The sequence below is a fragment of the Pristiophorus japonicus genome, chromosome 32 (genome assembly GCF_044704955.1).
Source record: "Pristiophorus japonicus isolate sPriJap1 chromosome 32, sPriJap1.hap1, whole genome shotgun sequence".
NCBI classification, from domain to species: Eukaryota; Metazoa; Chordata; class Chondrichthyes; family Pristiophoridae; genus Pristiophorus; species Pristiophorus japonicus.
The window spans coordinates 1,501,256-1,526,679 of record NC_092008.1 but is presented as its reverse complement, the minus strand read 5'-3'; the positions used below and the strand labels follow the sequence as shown (position 1 = coordinate 1,526,679).

The 25,424-nt window shown below is 55.2% G+C and overlaps 1 protein-coding gene across 1 annotated transcript in view; it reads left to right on the top strand.

Moving 5' to 3' along the window:
* Positions 1-25,424, top strand: part of slc38a5b (solute carrier family 38 member 5b) — a 72,307-nt gene that overhangs the window by 40,932 nt on the left and 5,951 nt on the right. The window contains exons 13-14 of the mRNA XM_070869202.1: positions 937-1,081; positions 5,345-5,448. Coding sequence (XP_070725303.1) covers positions 937-1,081; positions 5,345-5,448 — 249 coding nt within the window. The remainder of the gene's footprint in view (positions 1-936; positions 1,082-5,344; positions 5,449-25,424) is intronic.

The following is a 25,424-nucleotide window of genomic DNA, read 5'->3' as shown; positions in this document are numbered from 1 at the left end:
ACGAGAGGGGGCGGTCTTGGATTTAGTTTTAGGGAATAGCAATCTACTGGTCAGGTGGGCAGAGCAGTGGCAAATGGAGTTTAATTCAGAGAAGTGTGAGGTGATGCACTTTGGGAGGGCTAATAAGGAAAGGGTATACACATTAAGCGGTAGGCCACTTGGAAGTGCAGATGAACAGAGGGACCTTGGAGTGCTTGTCCACAGTAGCAGGCCAGGTGGATAAGGTGGTTAAGAAGGCATACTGGATACTTGCCTTTATTGGCTGAGGCATGGAATACAAGAGCAGGGAGGTTATGCTTAAATTGTATAATACTCTGGTTATTATATATCGCACAGTGTGGGCAGGGCCCCGTGCTGCCCCTGGGCCCTCGGCTGGGTAGAACGTGGGAGGCCGGCCGGGAGTCAATTGCAATGGTCACGTCTAGAGGCAGCAATGGCAGGGATATGAGGGTTTCAGCAGCGGATGAACTGAGGCAAGGGGGCGGAGTCGGGACCCTCGCCTCTTCTGGGCCCCGTACCCTCATTCGCCGCGCCTCCGCCCGCGACGTCGCAGGGCTCCGGCGCTCCAGCTCGATTGAGTTCGATTGAGATCGACCTGTTTCCCTTGGCGGGGGGGGGGGGGGGGGGGGGTCAACAACCAGGGGGCAGAGGTTGAAAGTAATTGGGGAGGGGATTTGAGGGGAAATGTCTTCACCCAGAGGGCGGTGGGGGTCTGGGGCGGAAAGGGGGGGTCGAGGCAGAAACCCTCACCACATTTGGACGTGCGCTCGAAGCGCCGTGACCCACAGGGCAACGGCCCCGGAGCGGGAAAGTGGGATTCGGCCGGGATGGCTCTTGGTCGGCCGGCGCGAGGCGGACACGATGGGGCCGGAATGGCCTCCTCCCGCGCCGGGAATGTCTCTGATTTTGACGATGCTTTGCCGCCTCCTCCTGCAGATCCGGCGGGCCATCCAACAGCTCCTGTTTCCCGGCAAAGCCTTTCATTGGCTGCGGCACATCGCCATCGCCTTCACCCTGCTCATCTGCGTCAACCTGCTCGTCATCCTCGTGCCCAACATCCGCGACATTTTTGGGATCATTGGTAAGCGAGGCGGGCGTCTGTTCGCGCGCGAGTCTCGTGTCGAAGTTCCTTAACCACACGGCAGCTATGGTACGGAAACAGGCCACTTGGCCCAACTGCTCCGTGCCACAAGAACATAAGAATCAATAGCAGGAGCCGGCCATTCGGCCCCTCGAGCCTGCTCCGCCATGCAACAAGACCACGGCGGATCAACGACCCCAATCCCACTTTCCCGCCCGATCCCTCGTGTGCAAAAGTCTACCGATCCCGGCCTTGAGTGTACTCAACGACGGAGCCTCCACTGCCCTCTGGGGCCGAGAATTCCAAAGATTCACCCCCCCTCCGAGTGAAGAAATTCCTCCTCATCTCAGTCCTCAATGGCCGAGCCCTTATCCTGAGACTGTGAGACCCCCTGGTTCTAGACTCCCCAGCCCGGGGGGGAAACACCCTCCCTGCATCTACCCTGTCAATCCCCCTCAGAATCTTGTGTTTCAATGAGATCACCTCTCATTCTTCTAAACTCCAGAGAATATCGGCTCAGTCTGCTCAATCTCTCCTCATAAGACAAACCTCTCATCCCAGGAATCAATCGAGTGAACCTCCGATGTACTGTCTCCAAGGCAAGTATATCCTTCCTTAGATAAGGAGGCCAAAACTGCACGCAGTACTCCAGGTGTGGTCTCACCAACGCCCGGTATAACTGTAGCAGGACTTCCTTACTCTCCTACTCTCCTCCAGCCCCCTCCCACCCCTCTTCATCTCACCCCATCACCATCTCCTTCTATTCCTTTCTTCCTTGTGTGTCTTTCCAGCCGCCCACAGCTTTAGGCCACAGCTGGAGTACTGCGTGCAGTTCTGGTCACCACATTACAGGAAGGATGGGATTGCACTGGAGAGGGTACAGAGGAGATTTACCAGGATGTTGCACTGGAGAGGGTACAGAGGAGATTTACCAGGATGTTGCACTAGAGAGGGTACAGAGGAGATTTACCAGGATGTTGCACTAGAGAGGGTACAGAGGAGATTTACCAGGACGTTGCACTAGAGAGGGTACAGAGGAGGTTTACCAGGATGTTGCACTAGAGAGGGTACAGAGGAGATTTACCAGGATGTTGAACTGGAGAGGGTACAGAGGAGATTTACCAGGATGTTGCACTGGAGAGGGTACAGAGGAGATTTACCAGGATGTTGCACTAGAGAGGGTACAGAGGAGGTTTACCAGGATGTTGCACTAGAGAGGGTACAGAGGAGATTTACCAGGATGTTGCACTGGAGAGGGTACAGAGGAGGTTTACCAGGATGTTGCACTAGAGAGGGTACAGAGGAGATTTACCAGGACGTTGCACTAGAGAGGGTACAGAGGAGATTTACCAGGATGTTGCACTGGAGAGGGTACAGAGGAGATTTACCAGGATGTTGCACTAGAGAGGGTACAGAGGAGATTTACCAGGATGTTGCACTAGAGAGGGTACAGAGGAGATTTACCAGGATGTTGCACTAGAGAGGGTACAGAGGAGATTTACCAGGATGTTGCACTGGAGAGGGTACAGAGGAGATTTACCAGGATGTTGCACTGGAGAGGGTACAGAGGAGATTTACCAGGATGTTGCACTAGAGAGGGTACAGAGGAGATTTACCAGGATGTTGCACTGGAGAGGGTACAGAGGAGATTTACCAGGATGTTGCACTGGAGAGGGTACAGAGGAGATTTACCAGGATGTTGCACTGGAGAGGGTACAGAGGAGATTTACCAGGATGTTGCACTAGAGAGGGTGCAGAGGAGATTTACCAGGATGTTGCACTAGAGAGGGTACAGAGGAGATTTACCAGGATGTTGCACTAGAGAGGGTACAGAGGAGATTTACCAGGATGTTGCACTGGAGAGGGTGCAGAGGAGATTTACCAGGATGTTGCACTAGAGAGGGTACAGAGGAGATTTACCAGGATGTTGCACTGGAGAGGGTACAGGGGAGATTTACCAAGATGTTGCACTAGAGAGGGTACAGAGGAGATTTACCAGGATGTTGCATTGGAGAGGGTGCAGAGGAGATTTACCAGGATGTTGCCAGGAACGGGGAACGTTAGCTACGAGGAAAGATCGGATCGGCCGGGGTTGTTTTCTTTGGAGCAGAGGAGGCTGAGGGGAGACCTTATTGAGGTGTGAGGGGCCAAGAGCTGGAAAGTGGGATAGGCTGGATAGCTCTTTGTCGGCCGACATGGACACGATGGGCCGAATGGTCTCCTTCTGTGCTGTAAGCATCGACACTATTCGCCTCGACCCCTCCCTGTGGCAGCGAGTTCCACATTCTCACCCCTCTCTGGGTAAAGAAGTTTCTCCTGAATTCCCCATTGGGTTTATTAGTGACTGCCTTATATAGGTGGCCCCTAGTTCTGGTCTCCCCCACAAGTGGGAACACTCTCTCTGTGTCTACTCTATCAAAAGCTTCCGTAAATTTAAAGCACTCTATCAGGTCACCCCTCAGTCTTTGAGAAAAGAGACCCAGCCTGTTCATTCTTTCCTGATATGTTCTAACCTCTCACTTCTGGTATCAACAACAATCCCACAGTTTGGCGCTCCCTCAGTACTGCCTCTCCGACAGTGCGGGGCTCCCTCAGTACCGCCCCTCCGACAGTGCGGGGCTCCCTCAGTACCGCCTCTCCGACAGTGCGGGGCTCCCTCAGTACCGCCTCTCCGACAGTGCGGGGCTCCCTCAGTACCGCCTCTCCGACAGTGCGGGGCTCCCTCAGTACCGCCCCTCTGACAGTGCGGCACTCCCTCAGTACTGCCTCTCCGACAGTGCGGGGCTCCCTCAGTACCGCCCCTCCGACAGTGCGGCGCTCCCTCAGCACCGCCCCTCCGACAGTGCGGGGCTCCCTCAGTACCGCCCCTCCGACACTCCCTCAGTACTGCCCCTCCGACAGTGCGGCGCTCCCTCAGCACCGCCCCTCCGACAGTGCGGCACTCCCTCAGTACCGCCCCTCCGACAGTGCGGCACTCCCTCAGCACCGCCCCTCCGACAGTGCGGCGCTCCCTCAGTACCGCCTCTCCGACAGTGCGGGGCTCCCTCAGTACCGCCCCTCCGACAGTGCGGCGCTCCCTCAGTACCGCCCCTCCGACAGTGCGGGGCTCCCTCAGTACCGCCCCTCCGACAGTGCGGCACTCCCTCAGTACCGCCCCTCCGACAGTGCGGCACTCCCTCAGTACCGCCCCTCCGACAGTGCGGCACTCCCTCAGTACTGCTCCTCCGACAGTGCGGGGCTCCCTCAGTACTGCCCCTCCGACAGTGCGGCACTCCCTCAGTACTGCTCCTCCGACAGTGCGGGACTCCCTCAGTACTGCCCCTCCGACAGTACGGCACTCCCTCAGTACTGCCCCTCCGACAGTGCGGCACTCCCTCAGTACTGCTCCTCCGACAGTGCGGGACTCCCTCAGTACTGCCCCTCCGACAGTGCGGCACTCCCTCAGTACTGCCCCTCCGACAGTGCGGGACTCCCTCAGTACTGCCCCTCCGACAGTGCGGGGCTCCCTCAGTACTGCTCCTCCGACAGTGCGGGGCTCCCTCAGTACTGCCCCTCCGACAGTGCGGGGCTCCCTCAGTACTGCCCCTCCGACAGTGCGGGGCTCCCTCAGTACTGCTCCTCCGACAGTGCGGGGCTCCCTCAGTACTGCCCCTCCGACAGTGCGGGGCTCCCTCAGTACTGCCCCTCCGACAGTGCGGGGCTCCCTCAGTACCGCCCCTCCGACAGTGCGGCACTCCCTCAGTACTGCTCCTCCGACAGTGCGGGGCTCCCTCAGTACTGCTCCTCCGACAGTGCGGGGCTCCCTCAGTACTGCCCCTCCGACAGTGCGGGGCTCCCTCAGTACTGCCCCTCCGACAGTGCGGGGCTCCCTCAGTACCGCCCCTCCGACAGTGCGGCACTCCCTCAGTACTGCTCCTCTGACAGTGCGGGGCTCCCTCAGTACTGCTCCTCCGACAGTGCGGCGCTCCCTCAGTACTGCCCCTCCGACAGTGCGGGGCTCCCTCAGTACTGCTCCTCCGACAGTGCGGGGCTCCCTCAGTACTGCCCCTCCGACAGTGCGGCGCTCCCTCAGTACCGCCCCTCCGACAGTGCGGCGCTCCCTCAGCAATGGCACTGGGAGTGTCAGCCTGGATCCTTGTGCTCGAGTCTCTGGAGCGAGCCTCCGACCCACGACCTTCGGACTCTGAGCCGAGAGTCGACCCGTTGAGCCACTGCAGCGGGGCCCAGCACTGAGAGTAATCTTTGCCTCTTGCTTCCTCAAAGGTGCCACCACCGCTCCGACTTTGATCTTTATGCTTCCCGGATTGTTCTATGTCCGCATCGTGCCAAATGACAAGGAACCCTTGAAATCCAGACCCAAAATCCAGGTACTGCCGTGGTTTGTGGGGCTATTGCAGGCGCCACACTTGCCTGTTTTATGTTCTACGGGTTGGACCTCTGGTTCGCCATTTGTTGGGCCTGAGGGAGGGGAGGGGTTATATATATTTTTTTTAAGTGTTTTGATTGGCTGGAGCGGCTGTCAGTCAATGAATGTGTTCGGTGATTGGCTGAGGGAGTGCACACAGGCTGCCAGCATGTACACTCTCTCTCTCACACTCTCACTCTCTCTCACACACTCTCGCTCTCACTCACTCACTCACTCTCACTCTCTCTCACACACACTCGCTCTCTCTCTCACACTCACACACTCTCACACTCACTCACTCACTCTCACTCTCTCTCACACACTCTCACACTCACTCACTCACTCTCACTCTCTCTCACACACTCTCGCTCTCTCTCTCTCTCACACATTCACTCTCTCTCACACACTCTCACTCTCACTCACACACTCACTCTCTCTCACACACTCACTCTCTCACACACTCACACTCTCTCACACACTCACACTCTCTCACACACTCACTCTCTCTCACACTCTCACACTCTCTCACACACTCTTGCTCTCTCTCACACACTCTCACTCTCTCTCACACACTCTCACTCTCACTCACACACTCACTCTCTCACTCTCTCTCACACACTCTCTCTCTCTCACACACTCACTCTCTCTCACACACTCACTCTCGCTCTCTCTCACACTCACTCTCTCTCACACACTCTCACTCTCACTCTCTCTCACACATTCACTCTCTCTCACACACACTCACTCTCTCTCACACACTCTCACTCTCGCTCTCTCACACTCTCACACACTCACTCTCTCTCACACACTCTCACTCTCACTCTCTCTCACACACACACACTCTCACACACTCTCACTCTCACTCACACACTCACTCTCTCTCACACACACACACTCTCACACTCTCCCTCACACACTCTCACACACTCACTCTCTCTCACACACTCACTCTCTCTCACACACTCTCACTATCTCTCACACACTCTCACTCTCTCACACACTCACTCTCTCACTCTCTCTCACACTCTCACTCACTCTCACTCACTCTCACTCACTCTCACTCACTCTCACTCACTCTCACTCACTCTCACTCACTCTCACTCTCTCTGACACACTCACACTCTCACTATCTCACTCGCACTCTCTCTCACACACTCACTCTCTCTCACACACTCACTCTCTCTCACACACTCTCTCTCTCACACACTCACTCTCTCTCACACACTCACTCTCTCTCACACACTCTCACTCTCTCACACACTCTCACTCTCTCTCACACACTCTCACTCTCTCACACACTCACTCTCTCACTCTCTCTCTCACTCTCTCACTCTCTCACTCTCTCTCACTCTCTCTCACTCTCTCTCACTCTCTCTCACTCTCTCTCACTCTCTCTCACTCTCTCTCACACACTCTCACTCTCTCTCACACACTCTCACACACTCACTCTCTTACTCTCACTCTCTCTCACTCTCTCTCACACACTCTCTCTCTCACACACTCTCACTCTCTCACACACTCTCACTCTCTCACACACTCTCACTCTCTCACACACACTCCCACTCTCTCTCACACACTCTCACTCACTCTCACTCTCTCTCACACACTCTCACTCTCTCTCACACACACACACTTCACACACACTCACTCTCTCTCACACACTCTCACACACTCACTCTCTCTCACACACTCTCACTCTCTCTCTCTCTCTCTCTCTCACTCTCTCTCACACACTCTCACACACTCACACCCTCACTCTCACTCACACACTCTCACACACTCACTCTCTCACACACTCTCACTCTCTCTCACACACTCTCACTCTCTCACATAAACTCTCACTCTCTCTCACACACTCTCACTCTCACTCTCTCACACACACTCACTCTCTCTCACACACTCTCACTCTCACTCTCTCTCTCACACACACTTCACACACACTCACTCTCTCTCACACACACTCACTCTCTCACACACTCTCACTCTCTCACACACTCTCACTCTCTCTCACACACTCTCACTCTCTCTCACACTCTCTCTCACACACTCTCACTCTCTCTCACACACTCTCACTCTCTCTCACTCTCTCACTCTCTCTCACTCTCTCTCTCACTCTCTCTCACACACTCTCACACACTCACACTCTCACTCTCTCTCACTCTCACACACTCTCACTCTCTCACTCTCTCTCACTCTCTCTCACACTCACTCTCTCTCACACACTCACACACTCTCACTCTCTCTCTCTCTCACTCTCTCTCGCACACTCTCACTCTCACTCTCTCACACACTCTCACACACTCTCACTCTCTCTCACTCTCTCTCACACACTCTCACACACTCACTCTCTCTCACACACTCTCACTCTCTCTCACACACTCTCACTCTCTCACACACACTCTCACTCTCTCTCACACACTCTCACTCTCTCTCACACACTCACTCACACACTCACTCACTCTCTCTCACTCACTCTCACTCTCTCACACACACTTCACACACACTCACTTTCTCTCACACACACTCACTCTCTCTCACACACACTCACTCTCTCTCACACACTCTCACTCTCTCTCGCACACTCTCACTCTCTCTCACACTCTCTCACACTCTCACTCTCTCTCACTCTCTCTCACTCTCTCTCTCTCCCTCTCTCTCTCACTCTCTCTCACACACTCTCACTCTCTCTCACACACTCTCACTCTCTCTCACACACACTCTCACTCTCTCTCGCACACTCTCACTATCTCGCACGCTCTCACTCTCTCTCACACACTCTCACTCTCTCTCACTCTCTTACACACTCTCACTCTCTTACACACTCTCACTCTCTCTCACACTCACGCTCTCTCACTCTCGCACACACTCACACATTCTCACACACACTCTCACTCTCTCTCACAGACTCTCACTCTCTCTCACACACTCTCACTCTCTCTCACACACTCTCACTCTCTCTCACACACTCTCACTCTCTCTCACCCTCTCTCACACACTCTCTCACTCTCACTCTCACTCTCTCTCTCACTCTCACTCTCACTCTCACTCTCACTCTCTCTCTCTCTCACTCTCTCTCACTCTCTCTCACTCTCTCTCACTCTCTCTCACTCTCTCTCACACACACTCTCACTCTCTCTCACACACTCTCACTCTCTCTCACACACTCTCACTCTCTCTCACACACTCTCACTCTCTCTCACACACTCTCACTTTCTCTCACACACACTCTCAATCTCTCTCACACACTCTCACTTTCTCTCACACTCTCACACACACTCTCAATCTCTCTCACACACTCTCACTCTCTTACACACTCTCACTCTCTCTCACACACTCTCACTCTCTCTCACTCTCACTCTCTCTCACACACTCTCACTCTCTCTCACTCTCTCTCACTCTCTCGCGCACACTCTCGCACACACTCGCTCTCTCTCACACACTCGCTCTCTCTCACACACTCGCTCTCTCTCACACACTCGCTCTCTCTCACACACTCGCTCTCTCTCACACACACTCGCTCTCACACACTCTCGCTCTCTCTCACACACTCTCGCTCTCTCTCACACACTCTCGCTCTCTCTCACACACTCTTGCTCTCTCTCACACACCCTCGCTCTCTCTCACTCTCTCTCACACACTCTCGCTCTCTCTCACACACTCTTGCTCTCTCTCACACACACTCGATCTCTCTCACACACTCTCGCTCTCTCACACTCTCGCTCTCTCTCACACACACTCGCTCTCTCACACACACTCTCGCTCTCTCTCACACTCTCACTCTCGCTCTCTCTCACACACTCTCGCTCTCTCTCACACACTCGCTCTCTCTCACACACTCTCGCTCTCTCTCACACACTCTCGCTCTCTCTCACACACTCGCGCTCTCTCTCACGCACTCTCGCTCTCTCTCACGCACTCTCACTCTCTCTCACACACACTCGCTCTCTCTCATACACTCGCTCTCTCTCACACACTCTCGCTCTCTCTCACACACTCGCTCTCTCTCACACACTCTCGCTCTCTCTCACACACTCTCGCTCTCTCTCACACACTCTCGCTCTCTCTCACACACTCTCGCTCTCTCTCACACACTCTCTCACACACTCGCGCTCTCTCTCACGCACTCTCGCTCTCTCTCACGCACTCTCACTCTCTCTCACACACTCTCGCTCTCTCTCACACTCTCACTCTCGCTCTCTCTCACACACTCTCGCTCTCTCTCACACACTCTCGCTCTCTCTCACACACTCTCGCTCTCTCTCACACACTCTCTCACACACTCGCGCTCTCTCTCACGCACTCTCGCTCTCTCTCACGCACTCTCACTCTCTCTCACACACACTCGCTCTCTCTCACACACTCGCTCTCTCTCACACACTCGCTCTCTCTCACACACTCGCTCTCTCTCACACACTCGCTCTCTCTCACACACTCTCGCTCTCTCTCACACACTCTCGCTCTCTCACACACTCTCGCTCTCTCACACACTCTCGCTCTCTCACACACTCTCGCTCTCTCTCACACACTCTCGCTCTCTCTCACACACTCTCGCTCTCTCTCACACACTCTCGCTCTCTCTCACACACACTCGCTCTCTCTCACACACTCTCGCTCTCTCTCACACACTCTCGCTCTCTCTCACACACTCTCGCTCTCTCTCACACACTCTCGCTCTCTCTCACACACTCTCGCTCTCTCTCACACACTCTCGCTCTCTCTCACACACTCTCGCTCTCTCTCACACACTCTCGCTCTCTCTCACACACTCTCGCTCTCTCTCACACACTCTCGCTCTCTCTCACACACTCTCGCTCTCTCTCACACACTCTCGCTCTCTCTCACACACTCTCGCTCTCTCTCACACACTCTCGCTCTCTCTCACACACTCTCGCTCTCTCTCACACACTCTCGCTCTCTCTCACACACTCTCGCTCTCTCTCACACACTCTCGCTCTCTCTCACACACTCTCGCTCTCTCTCACACTCTCGCTCTCTCTCTCACACTCTCGCTCTCTCTCACACACTCTCGCTCTCTCACACACTCGCTCTCTCACACACTCTCGCTCTCTCTCACACACTCGCTCTCTCTCACACTCTCGCTCTCTCACACACTCTCGCTCTCTCACACACTCTCGCTCGCTCACGCACTCTCGCTCTCTCACACACTCTCGCTCTCTCACACACTCTCGCTCTCTCTCACACACTCTCGCTCTCTCTCACTCTCTCGCGCACACTCTCTCGCACACACTCGCTCTCTCTCACACACGCGCTCTCTCTCACACACTCTCGCTCTCTCTCACACACTCTCGCTCTCTCTCACACACTCGCTCTCTCTCACACACTCGCGCTCTCTCTCACACACTCGCGCTCTCTCTCACACACTCTCGCTCTCTCTCACACACTCTCGCTCTCTCTCACACACTCACGCTCTCTCTCACACACTCGCTCTCTCTCACACACACTCGCTCTCTCTCACACACTCTCGCTGTCTCTCACACACTCTCGCTCTCTCTCACACACTCTCGCTCTCTCTCACACACTCTCGCTCTCTCTCACACACCCTCGCTCTCTCTCACTCTCTCTCACACACTCTCGCTCTCTCTCACACACTCTCGCTCTCTCTCACACACTCTCGCTCTCTCTCACACACTCACGCTCTCTCTCACACACTCGCTCTCTCTCACACACTCGCTCTCTCTCACACACACTCGCTCTCTCTCACACACTCTCGCTGTCTCTCACACACTCTCGCTCTCTCTCACACACTCTCGCTCTCTCTCACACACTCTCGCTCTCTCTCACACACCCTCGCTCTCTCTCACTCTCTCTCACACACTCTCGCTCTCTCTCACACACTCTCGCTCTCTCTCACACACACTCGATCTCTCTCACACACTCTCGCTCTCTCTCACACACTCGCTCTCTCTCACACACTCGCTCTCTCTCACACACACTCGCTCTCTCTCACACACTCTCGCTGTCTCTCACACACTCTCGCTCTCTCTCACACACTCTCGCTCTCTCTCACACACTCTCGCTCTCTCTCACACACCCTCGCTCTCTCTCACTCTCTCTCACACACTCTCGCTCTCTCTCACACACTCTCGCTCTCTCTCACACACACTCGATCTCTCTCACACACTCTCGCTCTCTCACACTCTCGCTCTCTCTCACACACACTCGCTCTCTCACACATGCTCTCGCTCTCTCTCACACGCTCTCGCTCTCTCTCACACACTCGCTCTCTCTCACACACTCTCGCTCTCTCTCACACACTCTCGCTCTCTCTCACACACTCTCGCTCTCTCTCACACACTCTCGCTCTCTCTCACCCACTCTCGCTCTCTCTCACCCACTCTCGCTCTCTCTCACACACTCTCGCTCTCTCTCACACACTCTCGCTCTCTCTCACACACTCTCGCTCTCTCTCACACACTCTCGCTCTCTCTCACACACTCTCGCTCTCTCTCACACACTCTCGCTCTCTCTCACACACTCTCGCTCTCTCTCACACACTCTCGCTCTCTCTCACACACTCTCGCTCTCTCTCACACACTCTCGCTCTCTCTCACACACTCTCGCTCTCTCACACACTCTCGCTCTCTCTCACACACTCGCTCTCTCTCACACACTCTCGCTCTCTCACACACTCTCGCTCTCTCACACACTCTCGCTCTCTCACACACTCTCGCTCTCTCTCACACACTCTCGCTCTCTCTCACACACTCTCGCTCTCTCTCACACACTCTCGCTCTCTCTCACACACTCTCGCTCTCTCACACACTCTCGCTCTCTCACACACTCTCGCTCTCTCTCACACACTCGCTCTCTCTCACACACTCTCGCTCTCTCACACACTCTCGCTCTCTCACACTCTCGCTCTCTCACACTCTCGCTCTCTCACACTCTCGCTCTCTCACACACTCTCGCTCTCTCACACACTCTCGCTCTCTCACACACTCTCGCTCTCTCACACACTCTCGCTCTCTCACGCACTCTCGCTCGCTCACGCACTCTCGCTCTCTCACGCACTCTCGCTCTCTCACGCACTCTCGCTCTCTCACACACTCTCGCTCTCTCTCACACACTCTCGCTCTCTCTCACTCTCTCGCGCACACTCTCTCGCACACACTCGCTCTCTCTCACACACTCGCTCTCTCACACTCGCGCTCTCTCTCACACACTCTCGCTCTCTCTCACACACTCGCTCTCTCTCACACACTCTCGCTCTCTCTCACACACTCTCGCTCTCTCTCACACACTCTCGCTCTCTCACACACTCTCGCTCTCTCTCACACTCTCGCTCTCTCTCACACACTCGCTCTCTCTCACACACTCTCGCTCTCTCACACACTCTCGCTCTCTCACACACTCTCGCTCTCTCACACACTCTCGCTCTCTCTCACACACTCTCGCTCTCTCTCACACACTCTCGCTCTCTCTCACACACTCTCGCTCTCTCTCACACACTCTCGCTCTCTCACACACTCTCGCTCTCTCACACACTCTCGCTCTCTCTCACACACTCGCTCTCTCTCACACACTCTCGCTCTCTCACACACTCTCGCTCTCTCACACTCTCGCTCTCTCACACTCTCGCTCTCTCACACTCTCGCTCTCTCACACACTCTCGCTCTCTCACACACTCTCGCTCTCTCTCACACACTCTCGCTCTCTCTCACTCTCTCGCGCACACTCTCTCGCACACACTCGCTCTCTCTCACACACTCGCTCTCTCACACTCGCGCTCTCTCTCACACACTCTCGCTCTCTCTCACACACTCGCTCTCTCTCACACACTCGCGCTCTCTCTCACACACTCTCGCTCTCTCTCACACACTCTCGCTCTCTCTCACACACTCTCGCTCTCTCTCACACACTCACGCTCTCTCTCACACACTCGCTCTCTCTCACACACACTCGCTCTCTCTCACACACTCTCGCTCTCTCTCACACACTCTCGCTCTCTCTCACACACTCTCGCTCTCTCTCACACACTCTCGCTCTCTCTCACACACCCTCGCTCTCTCTCACTCTCTCTCACACACTCTCGCTCTCTCTCACACACTCTCGCTCTCTCTCACACACACTCGATCTCTCTCACACACTCTCGCTCTCTCACACTCTCGCTCTCTCTCACACACACTCGCTCTCTCACACGTGCTCTCGCTCTCTCTCACACGCTCTCGCTCTCTCTCACACACTCGCTCTCTCTCACACACTCTCGCTCTCTCTCACACACTCTCGCTCTCTCTCACACACTCTCGCTCTCTCTCACACACTCTCGCTCTCTCTCACCCACTCTCGCTCTCTCTCACCCACTCTCGCTCTCTCTCACACACTCTCGCTCTCTCTCACTCACTCTCGCTCTCTCTCACACACTCTCGCTCTCTCTCACACACTCTCGCTCTCTCTCACACACTCTCGCTCTCTCTCACACACTCTCGCTCTCTCTCACACACTCTCGCTCTCTCTCACACACACTCGCTCTCTCTCACACACTCTCGCTCTCTCACACACTCTCGCTCTCTCACACTCTCGCTCTCTCACACTCTCGCTCTCTCACACACTCTCGCTCTCTCTCACACACTCTCGCTCTCTCTCACTCACTCTCGCTCTCTCTCACACACTCTCGCTCTCTCTCACACACTCTCGCTCTCTCACACACTCTCGCTCTCTCACACACTCTCGCTCTCTCTCACACACTCGCTCTCTCTCACACACTCTCGCTCTCTCACACACTCTCGCTCTCTCACACTCTCGCTCTCTCACACTCTCGCTCTCTCACACTCTCGCTCTCTCACACACTCTCGCTCTCTCACACACTCTCGCTCTCTCACACACTCTCGCTCTCTCACACACTCTCGCTCTCTCACGCACTCTCGCTCGCTCACGCACTCTCGCTCTCTCACGCACTCTCGCTCTCTCACGCACTCTCGCTCTCTCACACACTCTCGCTCTCTCTCACACACTCTCGCTCTCTCTCACTCTCTCGCGCACACTCTCTCGCACACACTCGCTCTCTCTCACACACTCGCTCTCTCACACTCGCGCTCTCTCTCACACACTCTCGCTCTCTCTCACACACTCTCGCTCTCTCTCACACACTCGCTCTCTCTCACACACTCGCGCTCTCTCTCACACACTCTCGCTCTCTCTCACACACTCTCGCTCTCTCTCACACACTCTCGCTCTCTCTCACACACTCACGCTCTCTCTCACACACTCGCTCTCTCTCACACACACTCGCTCTCTCTCACACACTCTCGCTGTCTCTCACACACTCTCGCTCTCTCTCACACACTCTCGCTCTCTCTCACACACTCTCGCTCTCTCTCACACACCCTCGCTCTCTCTCACTCTCTCTCACACACTCTCGCTCTCTCTCACACACTCTCGCTCTCTCTCACACACACTCGATCTCTCTCACACACTCTCGCTCTCTCACACTCTCGCTCTCTCTCACACACACTCGCTCTCTCACACGTGCTCTCGCTCTCTCTCACACGCTCTCGCTCTCTCTCACACACTCGCTCTCTCTCACACACTCTCGCTCTCTCTCACGCACTCTCGCTCTCTCTCACACACACTCACTCTCTCTCATACACTCGCTCTCTCTCACACACTCTCGCTCTCTCTCACACACTCGCTCTCTCTCACACACTCTCGCTCTCTCTCACACACTCTCGCTCTCTCTCACACACTCTCGCTCTCTCTCACACACTCTCGCTCTCTCTCACACACTCTCGCTCTCTCTCACACACTCTCGCTCGCTCTCACACACTCTCGCTCTCTCTCACACACTCTCGCGCTCTCTCTCACACACTCGCTCTCTCTCACACACTCGCTCTCTCTCACACACTCGCTCTCTCTCACACACTCTCGCTCTCTCTCACACACTCTCGCTCTCTCTCACACACTCTCGCTCTCTCTCACACACTCTCGCTCTCTCTCACACACTCTCGCTCTCTCTCTCACACACTCTCGCTCTCTCACACACTCTCGCTCTCTCACACACTCTCGCTCTCTCACACACTCTCGCTCTCTCACACACTCTCGCTCTCTCTCACACACTCTCGCTCTCTCTCACACACTCTCGCTCTCTCTCACACACTCTCGCTCTCTCTCACACACTCTCGCTCTCTCTCACACTCTCGCTCTCTCTCACACACTCTCGCTCTCTCTCACACACTCTCGCTCTCTCTCACACACTCTCGCTCTCTCTCACACACTCTCGCTCTCTCTCACACACTCTCGCTCTCTCTCACACACTCTCGCTCTCTCACACACTCTCGCTCTCTCACACACTCTCGCTCTCTCTCACACACTCGCTCTCTCTCACACACTCTCGCTCTCTCACACACTCTCGCTCTCTCACACTCTCGCTCTCTCACACTCTCGCTCTCTCACACACTCTCGCTCTCTCTCACACACTCTCGCTCTCTCTCACTCACTCTCGCTCTCTCTCACACACTCTCGCTCTCTCTCACACACTCTCGCTCTCTCTCACACACTCTCGCTCTCTCTCACACACTCTCGCTCTCTCTCACACACTCTCGCTCTCTCTCACACACTCTCGCTCTCTCTCACACACTCTCGCTCTCTCTCACACACTCGCTCTCTCTCACACACTCTCGCTCTCTCTCACACACTCTCGCTCTCTCTCACACACTCTCTCTCTCTCTCACACACTCTCGCTCTCTCTCACACACTCTCGCTCTCTCTCTCACACACTCTCGCTCTCTCACACACTCTCGCTCTCTCACACACTCTCGCTCTCTCTCACACACTCTCGCTCTCTCTCTCACACTCTCGCTCTCTCTCACACACTCTCGCTCTCTCTCACACACTCTCGCTCTCTCTCACACTCTCGCTCTCTCTCACACACTCTCGCTCTCTCTCACACACTCTCGCTCTCTCTCACACACTCTCGCTCTCTCTCACACACTCTCGCTCTCTCTCACACACTCTCGCTCTCTCTCACACACTCTCGCTCTCTCACACACTCTCGCTCTCTCACACACTCTCGCTCTCTCTCACACACTCGCTCTCTCTCACACACTCTCGCTCTCTCACACACTCTCGCTCTCTCACACTCTCGCTCTCTCACACTCTCGCTCTCTCACACACTCTCGCTCTCTCACACACTCTCGCTCTCTCACACACTCTCGCTCTCTCACACACTCTCGCTCTCTCACGCACTCTCGCTCGCTCACGCACTCTCGCTCTCTCACGCACTCTCGCTCTCTCACACACTCTCGCTCTCTCTCACACACTCTCGCTCTCTCTCACTCTCTCGCGCACACTCTCTCGCACACACTCGCTCTCTCTCACACACTCGCTCTCTCACACTCGCGCTCTCTCTCACACACTCTCGCTCTCTCTCACACACTCTCGCTCTCTCTCACACACTCTCGCTCTCTCTCACACACTCGCTCTCTCTCACACACTCGCGCTCTCTCTCACACACTCTCGCTCTCTCTCACACTCTCGCTCTCTCTCACACACTCTCGCTCTCTCTCACACACTCACGCTCTCTCTCACACACTCGCTCTCTCTCACACACACTCGCTCTCTCTCACACACTCTCGCTCTCTCTCACACACTCTCGCTCTCTCTCACACACTCTCGCTCTCTCTCACACACTCTCGCTCTCTCTCACACACCCTCGCTCTCTCTCACTCTCTCTCACATACTCTCGCTCTCTCTCACACACTCTCGCTCTCTCTCACACACACTCGATCTCTCTCACACACTCTCGCTCTCTCACACTCACGCTCTCTCTCACACACACTCGCTCTCTCACACACACTCTCGCTCTCTCTCGCACACACTCGCTCTCTCTCACACACTCGCTCTCTCACACTCGCGCTCTCTCTCACACACTCTCGCTCTCTCTCACACACTCTCGCTCTTTCTCACACACTCTCGCTCTCTCTCACACACTCGCTCTCTCTCACACACTCGCGCTCTCTCTCACACACTCTCGCTCTCTCTCACACTCTCGCTCTCTCTCACACACTCTCACTCTCTCTCACACACTCACGCTCTCTCTCACACACTCTCGCTCTCTCTCACACACTCTCGCTCTCTCTCACACACTCTCGCTCTCTCTCACACTCTCGCTCTCTCTCACACACTCTCGCTCTCTCTCACACACTCTCGCTCTCTCTCACACACTCGCTCTCTCTCACACACTCTCGCTCTCTCTCACACACTCTCGCTCTCTCTCACACACTCTCGCTCTCTCTCTCACACACTCGCTCTCTCTCACACACTCGCTCTCTCTCACACACTCGCTCTCTCTCACACACTCGCTCTCTCTCACACACTCGCTCTCTCTCACACACTCGCTCTCTCTCACACACACTCACACACTCACTCTCTCTCACACACTCTCACTCTCACTCTCTCACACACACTTCACACACACTCACTTTCTCTCACACACTCACTTTCTCTCACACACTCACTCTCTCTCACACACACTCACTCTCTCTCGCACACTCTCACTCTCTCACACTCACTCACACTCTCACTCTCTCTCACTCTCTCTCACTCTCTCTCTCTCACTCTCTCCCTCTCACTCTCTCTCACACACTCTCACTCTCTCTCACACACACTCTCACTCTCTCTCGCACACTCTCACTCTCTCGCACGCTCTCACTCTTTCTCACACACTCTCACTCTCTGTCACTCTCTTACACACTCTCACTCTTACACACTCTCACTCTCTCTCACACTCACGCTCTCTCACTCTCCCGCACACACACTCTCGCACACACTCACACATTCTCAGACACACTCTCACTCTCTCTCACAGACTCTCACTCTCTCTCACACTCTCTCACACACTCTCACTCTCTCTCACACACTCTCACTCTCTCTCACACACTCTCACTCTCTCTCACACACTCTCACCCTCTCTCACACACTCTCTCTCACTCTCTCTCTCTCTCTCTCTCTCTCTCTCTCTCACTCTCACTCTCACTCTCTCTCACTCTCACTCTCTCTCTCTCACTCTCTCTCACACACTCTCACTCTCTCTCACACACACTCTCACTCTCTCTCACACACTCTCACTCTCTCTCACACACTCTCACTCTCTCTCACACACTCTCACTCTCTCTCACACTCTCTCACACACTCTCACTCTCTCTCACACACTCTCACTCTCTCTCACACACTCTCACTCTCTCTCACACACTCTCACTCTCTCTCACACTCTCTCACACACTCTCGCTCTCTCTCACACACTCTCGCTCTCTCTCACACACTCTCGTTCTCTCTCACACACTCTCGTTCTCTCTCACACACTCTCGTTCTCTCTCACACACTCTCGTTCTCTCTCACACACTCTCGCTCTCTCTCACACACTCTCGCTCTCTCTCACACTCTCACTCTCGCTCTCTCTCACACACTCTCTCACACACTCGCGCTCTCTCTCACGCACTCTCGCTCTCTCTCACGCACTCTCGCTCTCTCTCACACACACTCACTCTCTCTCATACACTCGCTCTCTCTCACACACTCTCGCTCTCTCTCACACACTCGCTCTCTCTCACACACTCTCGCTCTCTCTCACACACTCTCGCTCTCTCTCACACACTCTCGCTCTCTCTCACACACTCTCGCTCTCTCTCACACACTCTCGCTCTCTCTCACACACTCTCGCTCGCTCTCACACACTCTCGCTCTCTCTCACACACTCTCGCGCTCTCTCTCACACACTCGCTCTCTCTCACACACTCGCTCTCTCTCACACACTCGCTCTCTCTCACACACTCTCGCTCTCTCTCACACACTCTCGCTCTCTCTCACACACTCTCGCTCTCTCTCACACACACTCTCGCTCTCTCTCACACACTCTCGCTCTCTCTCACACACTCTCGCTCTCTCTCACACACTCTCGCTCTCTCTCACACACTCTCGCTCTCTCTCACCCACTCTCGCTCTCTCTCACCCACTCTCGCTCTCTCTCACACACTCTCGCTCTCTCTCACACACTCTCGCTCTCTCTCACACACTCTCGCTCTCTCTCACACACTCTCGCTCTCTCTCACACACTCTCGCTCTCTCTCACACACTCTCGCTCTCTCTCACACACTCTCGCTCTCTCTCACACACTCTCGCTCTCTCTCACACACTCTCGCTCTCTCACACACTCTCGCTCTCTCTCACACACTCGCTCTCTCTCACACACTCTCGCTCTCTCACACACTCTCGCTCTCTCACACTCTCACTCTCTCACACTCTCGCTCTCTCACACACTCTCGCTCTCTCACACACTCTCGCTCTCTCACACACTCTCGCTCTCTCTCACACACTCTCGCTCTCTCTCACACACTCTCGCTCTCTCTCACACACTCTCGCTCTCTCTCACACACTCTCGCTCTCTCACACACTCTCGCTCTCTCACACACTCTCGCTCTCTCTCACACACTCGCTCTCTCTCACACACTCTCGCTCTCTCACACACTCTCGCTCTCTCACACTCTCGCTCTCTCACACTCTCGCTCTCTCACACACTCTCGCTCTCTCACACACTCTCGCTCTCTCACACACTCTCGCTCTCTCACACACTCTCGCTCTCTCACACACTCTCGCTCGCTCACGCACTCTCGCTCTCTCACGCACACTCGCGCTCTCTCTCACACACTCTCGCTCTCTCTCACACACTCTCGCTCTCTCTCACACACTCTCGCTCTCTCTCACACACTCACGCTCTCTCTCACACACTCGCTCTCTCTCACACACACTCGCTCTCTCTCACACACTCTCGCTGTCTCTCACACACTCTCGCTCTCTCTCACACACTCTCGCTCTCTCTCACACACTCTCGCTCTCTCACACACCCTCGCTCTCTCTCACTCTCTCTCACACACTCTCGCTCTCTCTCACACACTCTCGCTCTCTCTCACACACACTCGATCTCTCTCACACACTCTCGCTCTCTCTCACACACTCTCGCTCTCTCTCACACACTCTCGCTCTCTCTCACACACTCTCGCTCTCTCTCACACACTCTCGCTCTCTCTCACACACTCTCGCTCTCTCACACTCTCGCTCTCTCACACTCTCGCTCTCTCACACACTCTCGCTCTCTCACACACTCTCGCTCTCTCTCACACACTCTCCCTCTCTCTCACTCTCTCGCGCACACTCTCTCGCACACACTCGCTCTCTCTCACACACTCGCTCTCTCACACTCGCGCTCTCTCTCACACACTCTCGCTCTCTCTCACACACTCTCGCTCTCTCTCACACACTCGCTCTCTCTCACACACTCGCGCTCTCTCTCACACACTCTCGCTCTCTCTCACACACTCTCGCTCTCTCTCACACACTCTCGCTCTCTCTCACACACTCACGCTCTCTCTCACACACTCGCTCTCTCTCACACACACTCGCTCTCTCTCACACACTCTCGCTGTCTCTCACACACTCTCGCTCTCTCTCACACACTCTCGCTCTCTCTCACACACTCTCGCTCTCTCTCACACACCCTCGCTCTCTCTCACTCTCTCTCACACACTCTCGCTCTCTCTCACACACTCTCGCTCTCTCTCACACACACTCGATCTCTCTCACACACTCTCGCTCTCTCACACTCTCGCTCTCTCTCACACACACTCGCTCTCTCACACATGCTCTCGCTCTCTCTCACACGCTCTCGCTCTCTCTCACACACTCGCTCTCTCTCACACACTCTCGCTCTCTCTCACACACTCTCGCTCTCTCTCACACACTCTCGCTCTCTCTCACACACTCTCGCTCTCTCTCACCCACTCTCGCTCTCTCTCACCCACTCTCGCTCTCTCTCACCCACTCTCGCTCTCTCTCACACACTCTCGCTCTCTCTCACACACTCTCGCTCTCTCTCACACACTCTCGCTCTCTCTCACACACTCTCGCTCTCTCTCACACACTCTCGCTCTCTCTCACACACTCTCGCTCTCTCTCACACACTCTCGCTCTCTCTCACACACTCGCTCTCTCTCACACACTCTCGCTCTCTCTCACACACTCTCGCTCTCTCTCACACACTCTCGCTCTCTCTCACACACTCTCGCTCTCTCTCACACACTCTCGCTCTCTCTCTCACACACTCTCGCTCTCTCTCACACTCTCGCTCTCTCACACACTCTCGCTCTCTCACACACTCTCGCTCTCTCACACACTCTCGCTCTCTCTCACACACTCTCGCTCTCTCTCACACACTCTCGCTCTCTCTCACACACTCTCGCTCTCTCTCACACACTCTCGCTCTCTCTCACACACTCTCGCTCTCTCTCACACACTCTCGCTCTCTCTCACACACTCTCGCTCTCTCTCACACACTCTCGCTCTCTCTCACACACTCTCGCTCTCTCTCACACACTCTCGCTCTCTCTCACACACTCTCGCTCTCTCTCACACACTCTCGCTCTCTCTCACACACTCTCGCTCTCTCACACACTCTCGCTCTCTCACACACTCTCGCTCTCTCACACTCTCGCTCTCTCACACTCTCGCTCTCTCACACACTCTCGCTCTCTCACACACTCTCGCTCTCTCACACACTCTCGCTCTCTCACACACTCTCGCTCTCTCACACACTCTCGCTCTCTCACACACTCTCGCTCTCTCCACACTCTGTCTCTCTCACAACTCGCTCGCTCACACACTCTCGCTCTCTCTCACACACTCTCGCTCTCTCTCACACACTCGCTCTCTCTCACACACTCGCGCTCTCTCTCACACACTCTCGCTCTCTCTCACACACTCTCGCTCTCTCTCACACACTCTCGCTCTCTCTCACACACTCTCGCTCTCTCTCACACACTCTCGCTCTCTCTCACACACTCACGCTCTCTCTCACACACTCGCTCTCTCTCACACACACTCGCTCTCTCTCACACACTCTCGCTGTCTCTCACACACTCTCGCTCTCTCTCACACACTCTCGCTCTCTCTCACACACTCTCGCTCTCTCTCACACACCCTCGCTCTCTCTCACTCTCTCTCACACACTCTCGCTCTCTCTCACACTCTCGCTCTCTCTCACACACACTCGATCTCTCTCACACACTCTCGCTCTCTCACACTCTCGCTCTCTCTCACACACACTCGCTCTCTCACACATGCTCTCGCTCTCTCTCACACGCTCTCGCTCTCTCTCACACACTCGCTCTCTCTCACACACTCTCGCTCTCTCTCACACACTCTCGCTCTCTCTCACACACTCTCGCTCTCTCTCACACACTCTCGCTCTCTCTCACCCACTCTCGCTCTCTCTCACCCACTCTCGCTCTCTCTCACCCACTCTCGCTCTCTCTCACACACTCTCGCTCTCTCTCACACACTCTCGCTCTCTCTCACACACTCTCGCTCTCTCTCACACACTCTCGCTCTCTCTCACACACTCTCGCTCTCTCTCACACACTCTCGCTCTCTCTCACACACTCTCGCTCTCTCTCACACACTCTCGCTCTCTCTCACACACTCGCTCTCTCTCACACACTCTCGCTCTCTCTCACACACTCTCGCTCTCTCTCACACACTCTCGCTCTCTCTCACACACTCTCGCTCTCTCTCACACACTCTCGCTCTCTCTCTCACACACTCTCGCTCTCTCTCACACTCTCGCTCTCTCACACACTCTCGCTCTCTCACACACTCTCGCTCTCTCACACACTCTCGCTCTCTCACACACTCTCGCTCTCTCTCACACACTCTCGCTCTCTCTCACACACTCTCGCTCTCTCTCACACACTCTCGCTCTCTCTCACACACTCTCGCTCTCTCTCACACACTCTCGCTCTCTCTCACACACTCTCGCTCTCTCTCACACACTCTCGCTCTCTCTCACACACTCTCGCTCTCTCTCACACACTCTCGCTCTCTCTCACACACTCTCGCTCTCTCTCACACACTCTCGCTCTCTCTCACACACTCTCGCTCTCTCTCACACACTCTCGCTCTCTCACACACTCTCGCTCTCTCACACACTCTCGCTCTCTCTCACACGCTCTCTCTCACACACTCTCGCTCTCTCACACACTCTCGCTCTCTCACACTCTCGCTCTCTCACACTCTCGCTCTCTCACACACTCTCGCTCTCTCACACACTCTCGCTCTCTCACACACTCTCGCTCTCTCACACACTCTCGCTCTCTCACACACTCTCGCTCTCTCACACACACTCGCTCGCTCACGCACTCTCGCTCTCTCACGCACTCTCGCTCTCTCACACACTCTCGCTCTCTCTCACACACTCTCGCTCTCTCTCACTCTCTCGCGCACACTCTCTCGCACACACTCGCTCTCTCTCACACACTCGCTCTCTCACACTCGCGCTCTCTCTCTCACACTCGCGCTCTCTCTCACACACTCTCGCTCTCTCTCACACACTCTCGCTCTCTCTCACACACTCTCGCTCTCTCTCACACACTCGCTCTCTCTCACACACTCGCGCTCTCTCTCACACACTCTCGCTCTCTCTCACACTCTCGCTCTCTCTCACACACTCACGCTCTCTCTCACACACTCGCTCTCTCTCACACACACTCGCTCTCTCTCACACACTCTCGCTCTCTCTCACACACTCTCGCTCTCTCTCACACACTCTCGCTCTCTCTCACACACTCTCGCTCTCTCTCACACACCCTCGCTCTCTCTCACTCTCTCTCACATACTCTCGCTCTCTCTCTCACACTCACGCTCTCTCTCACACACACTCGCTCTCTCACGCACACTCTCGCTCTCTCTCGCACACACTCGCTCTCTCTCACACACTCGCTCTCTCACACTCGCGCTCTCTCTCACACACTCTCGCTCTCTCTCACACACTCTCGCTCTCTCTCACACACTCTCGCTCTCTCTCACACACTCGCTCTCTCTCACACACTCGCGCTCTCTCTCACACACTCTCGCTCTCTCTCACACTCTCGCTCTCTCTCACACACTCTCGCTCTCTCTCACACACTCACGCTCTCTCTCACACACTCGCTCTCTCTCACACACACTCGCTCTCTCTCACACACTCTCGCTCTCTCTCACACACTCTCGCTCTCTCTCACACACTCTCGCTCTCTCTCACACACTCTCGCTCTCTCTCACCCACTCTCGCTCTCTCTCACACACTCTCGCTCTCTCTCACACACTCTCGCTCTCTCTCACACACTCTCGCTCTCTCTCACACACTCTCGCTCTCTCTCACACACTCTCGCTCTCTCTCACACACTCTCGCTCTCTCTCACACACTCTCGCTCTCTCTCACACACTCTCGCTCTCTCTCACACACTCTCGCTCTCTCTCACACACTCTCGCTCTCTCTCACACACTCTCGCTCTCTCTCACACACTCTCGCTCTCTCTCACACACTCGCTCTCTCTCACACACTCTCGCTCTCTCTCACACACTCTCGCTCTCTCTCACACACTCTCGCTCTCTCTCACACACTCTCGCTCTCTCTCACACACTCTCGCTCTCTCTCACACACTCTCGCTCTCTCTCACACACTCTCGCTCTCTCTCACACACTCTCGCTCTCTCTCACACACTCTCGCTCTCTCTCACACACTCTCGCTCTCTCTCACACACTCTCGCTCTCTCTCACACTCTCGCTCTCTCTCACACACTCTCGCTCTCTCTCACACACCCTCGCTCTCTCTCACACACTCGCTCTCTCTCACACACTCGCTCTCTCTCACACACTCGCTCTCTCTCACACACTCGCTCTCTCTCACACACTTGCTCTCTCTCACACACTCGCTCTCTCTCACACACACTCACACACTCACTCTCTCTCACACACTCTCACTCTCACTCTCTCACACACACTCTCACTCTCACTCTCTCACACACACTTCACACACACTCACTTTCTCTCACACACTCACTCTCTCGCACACTCTCACGCTCTCTCACACTCTCTCACACTCTCACTCTCTCTCAC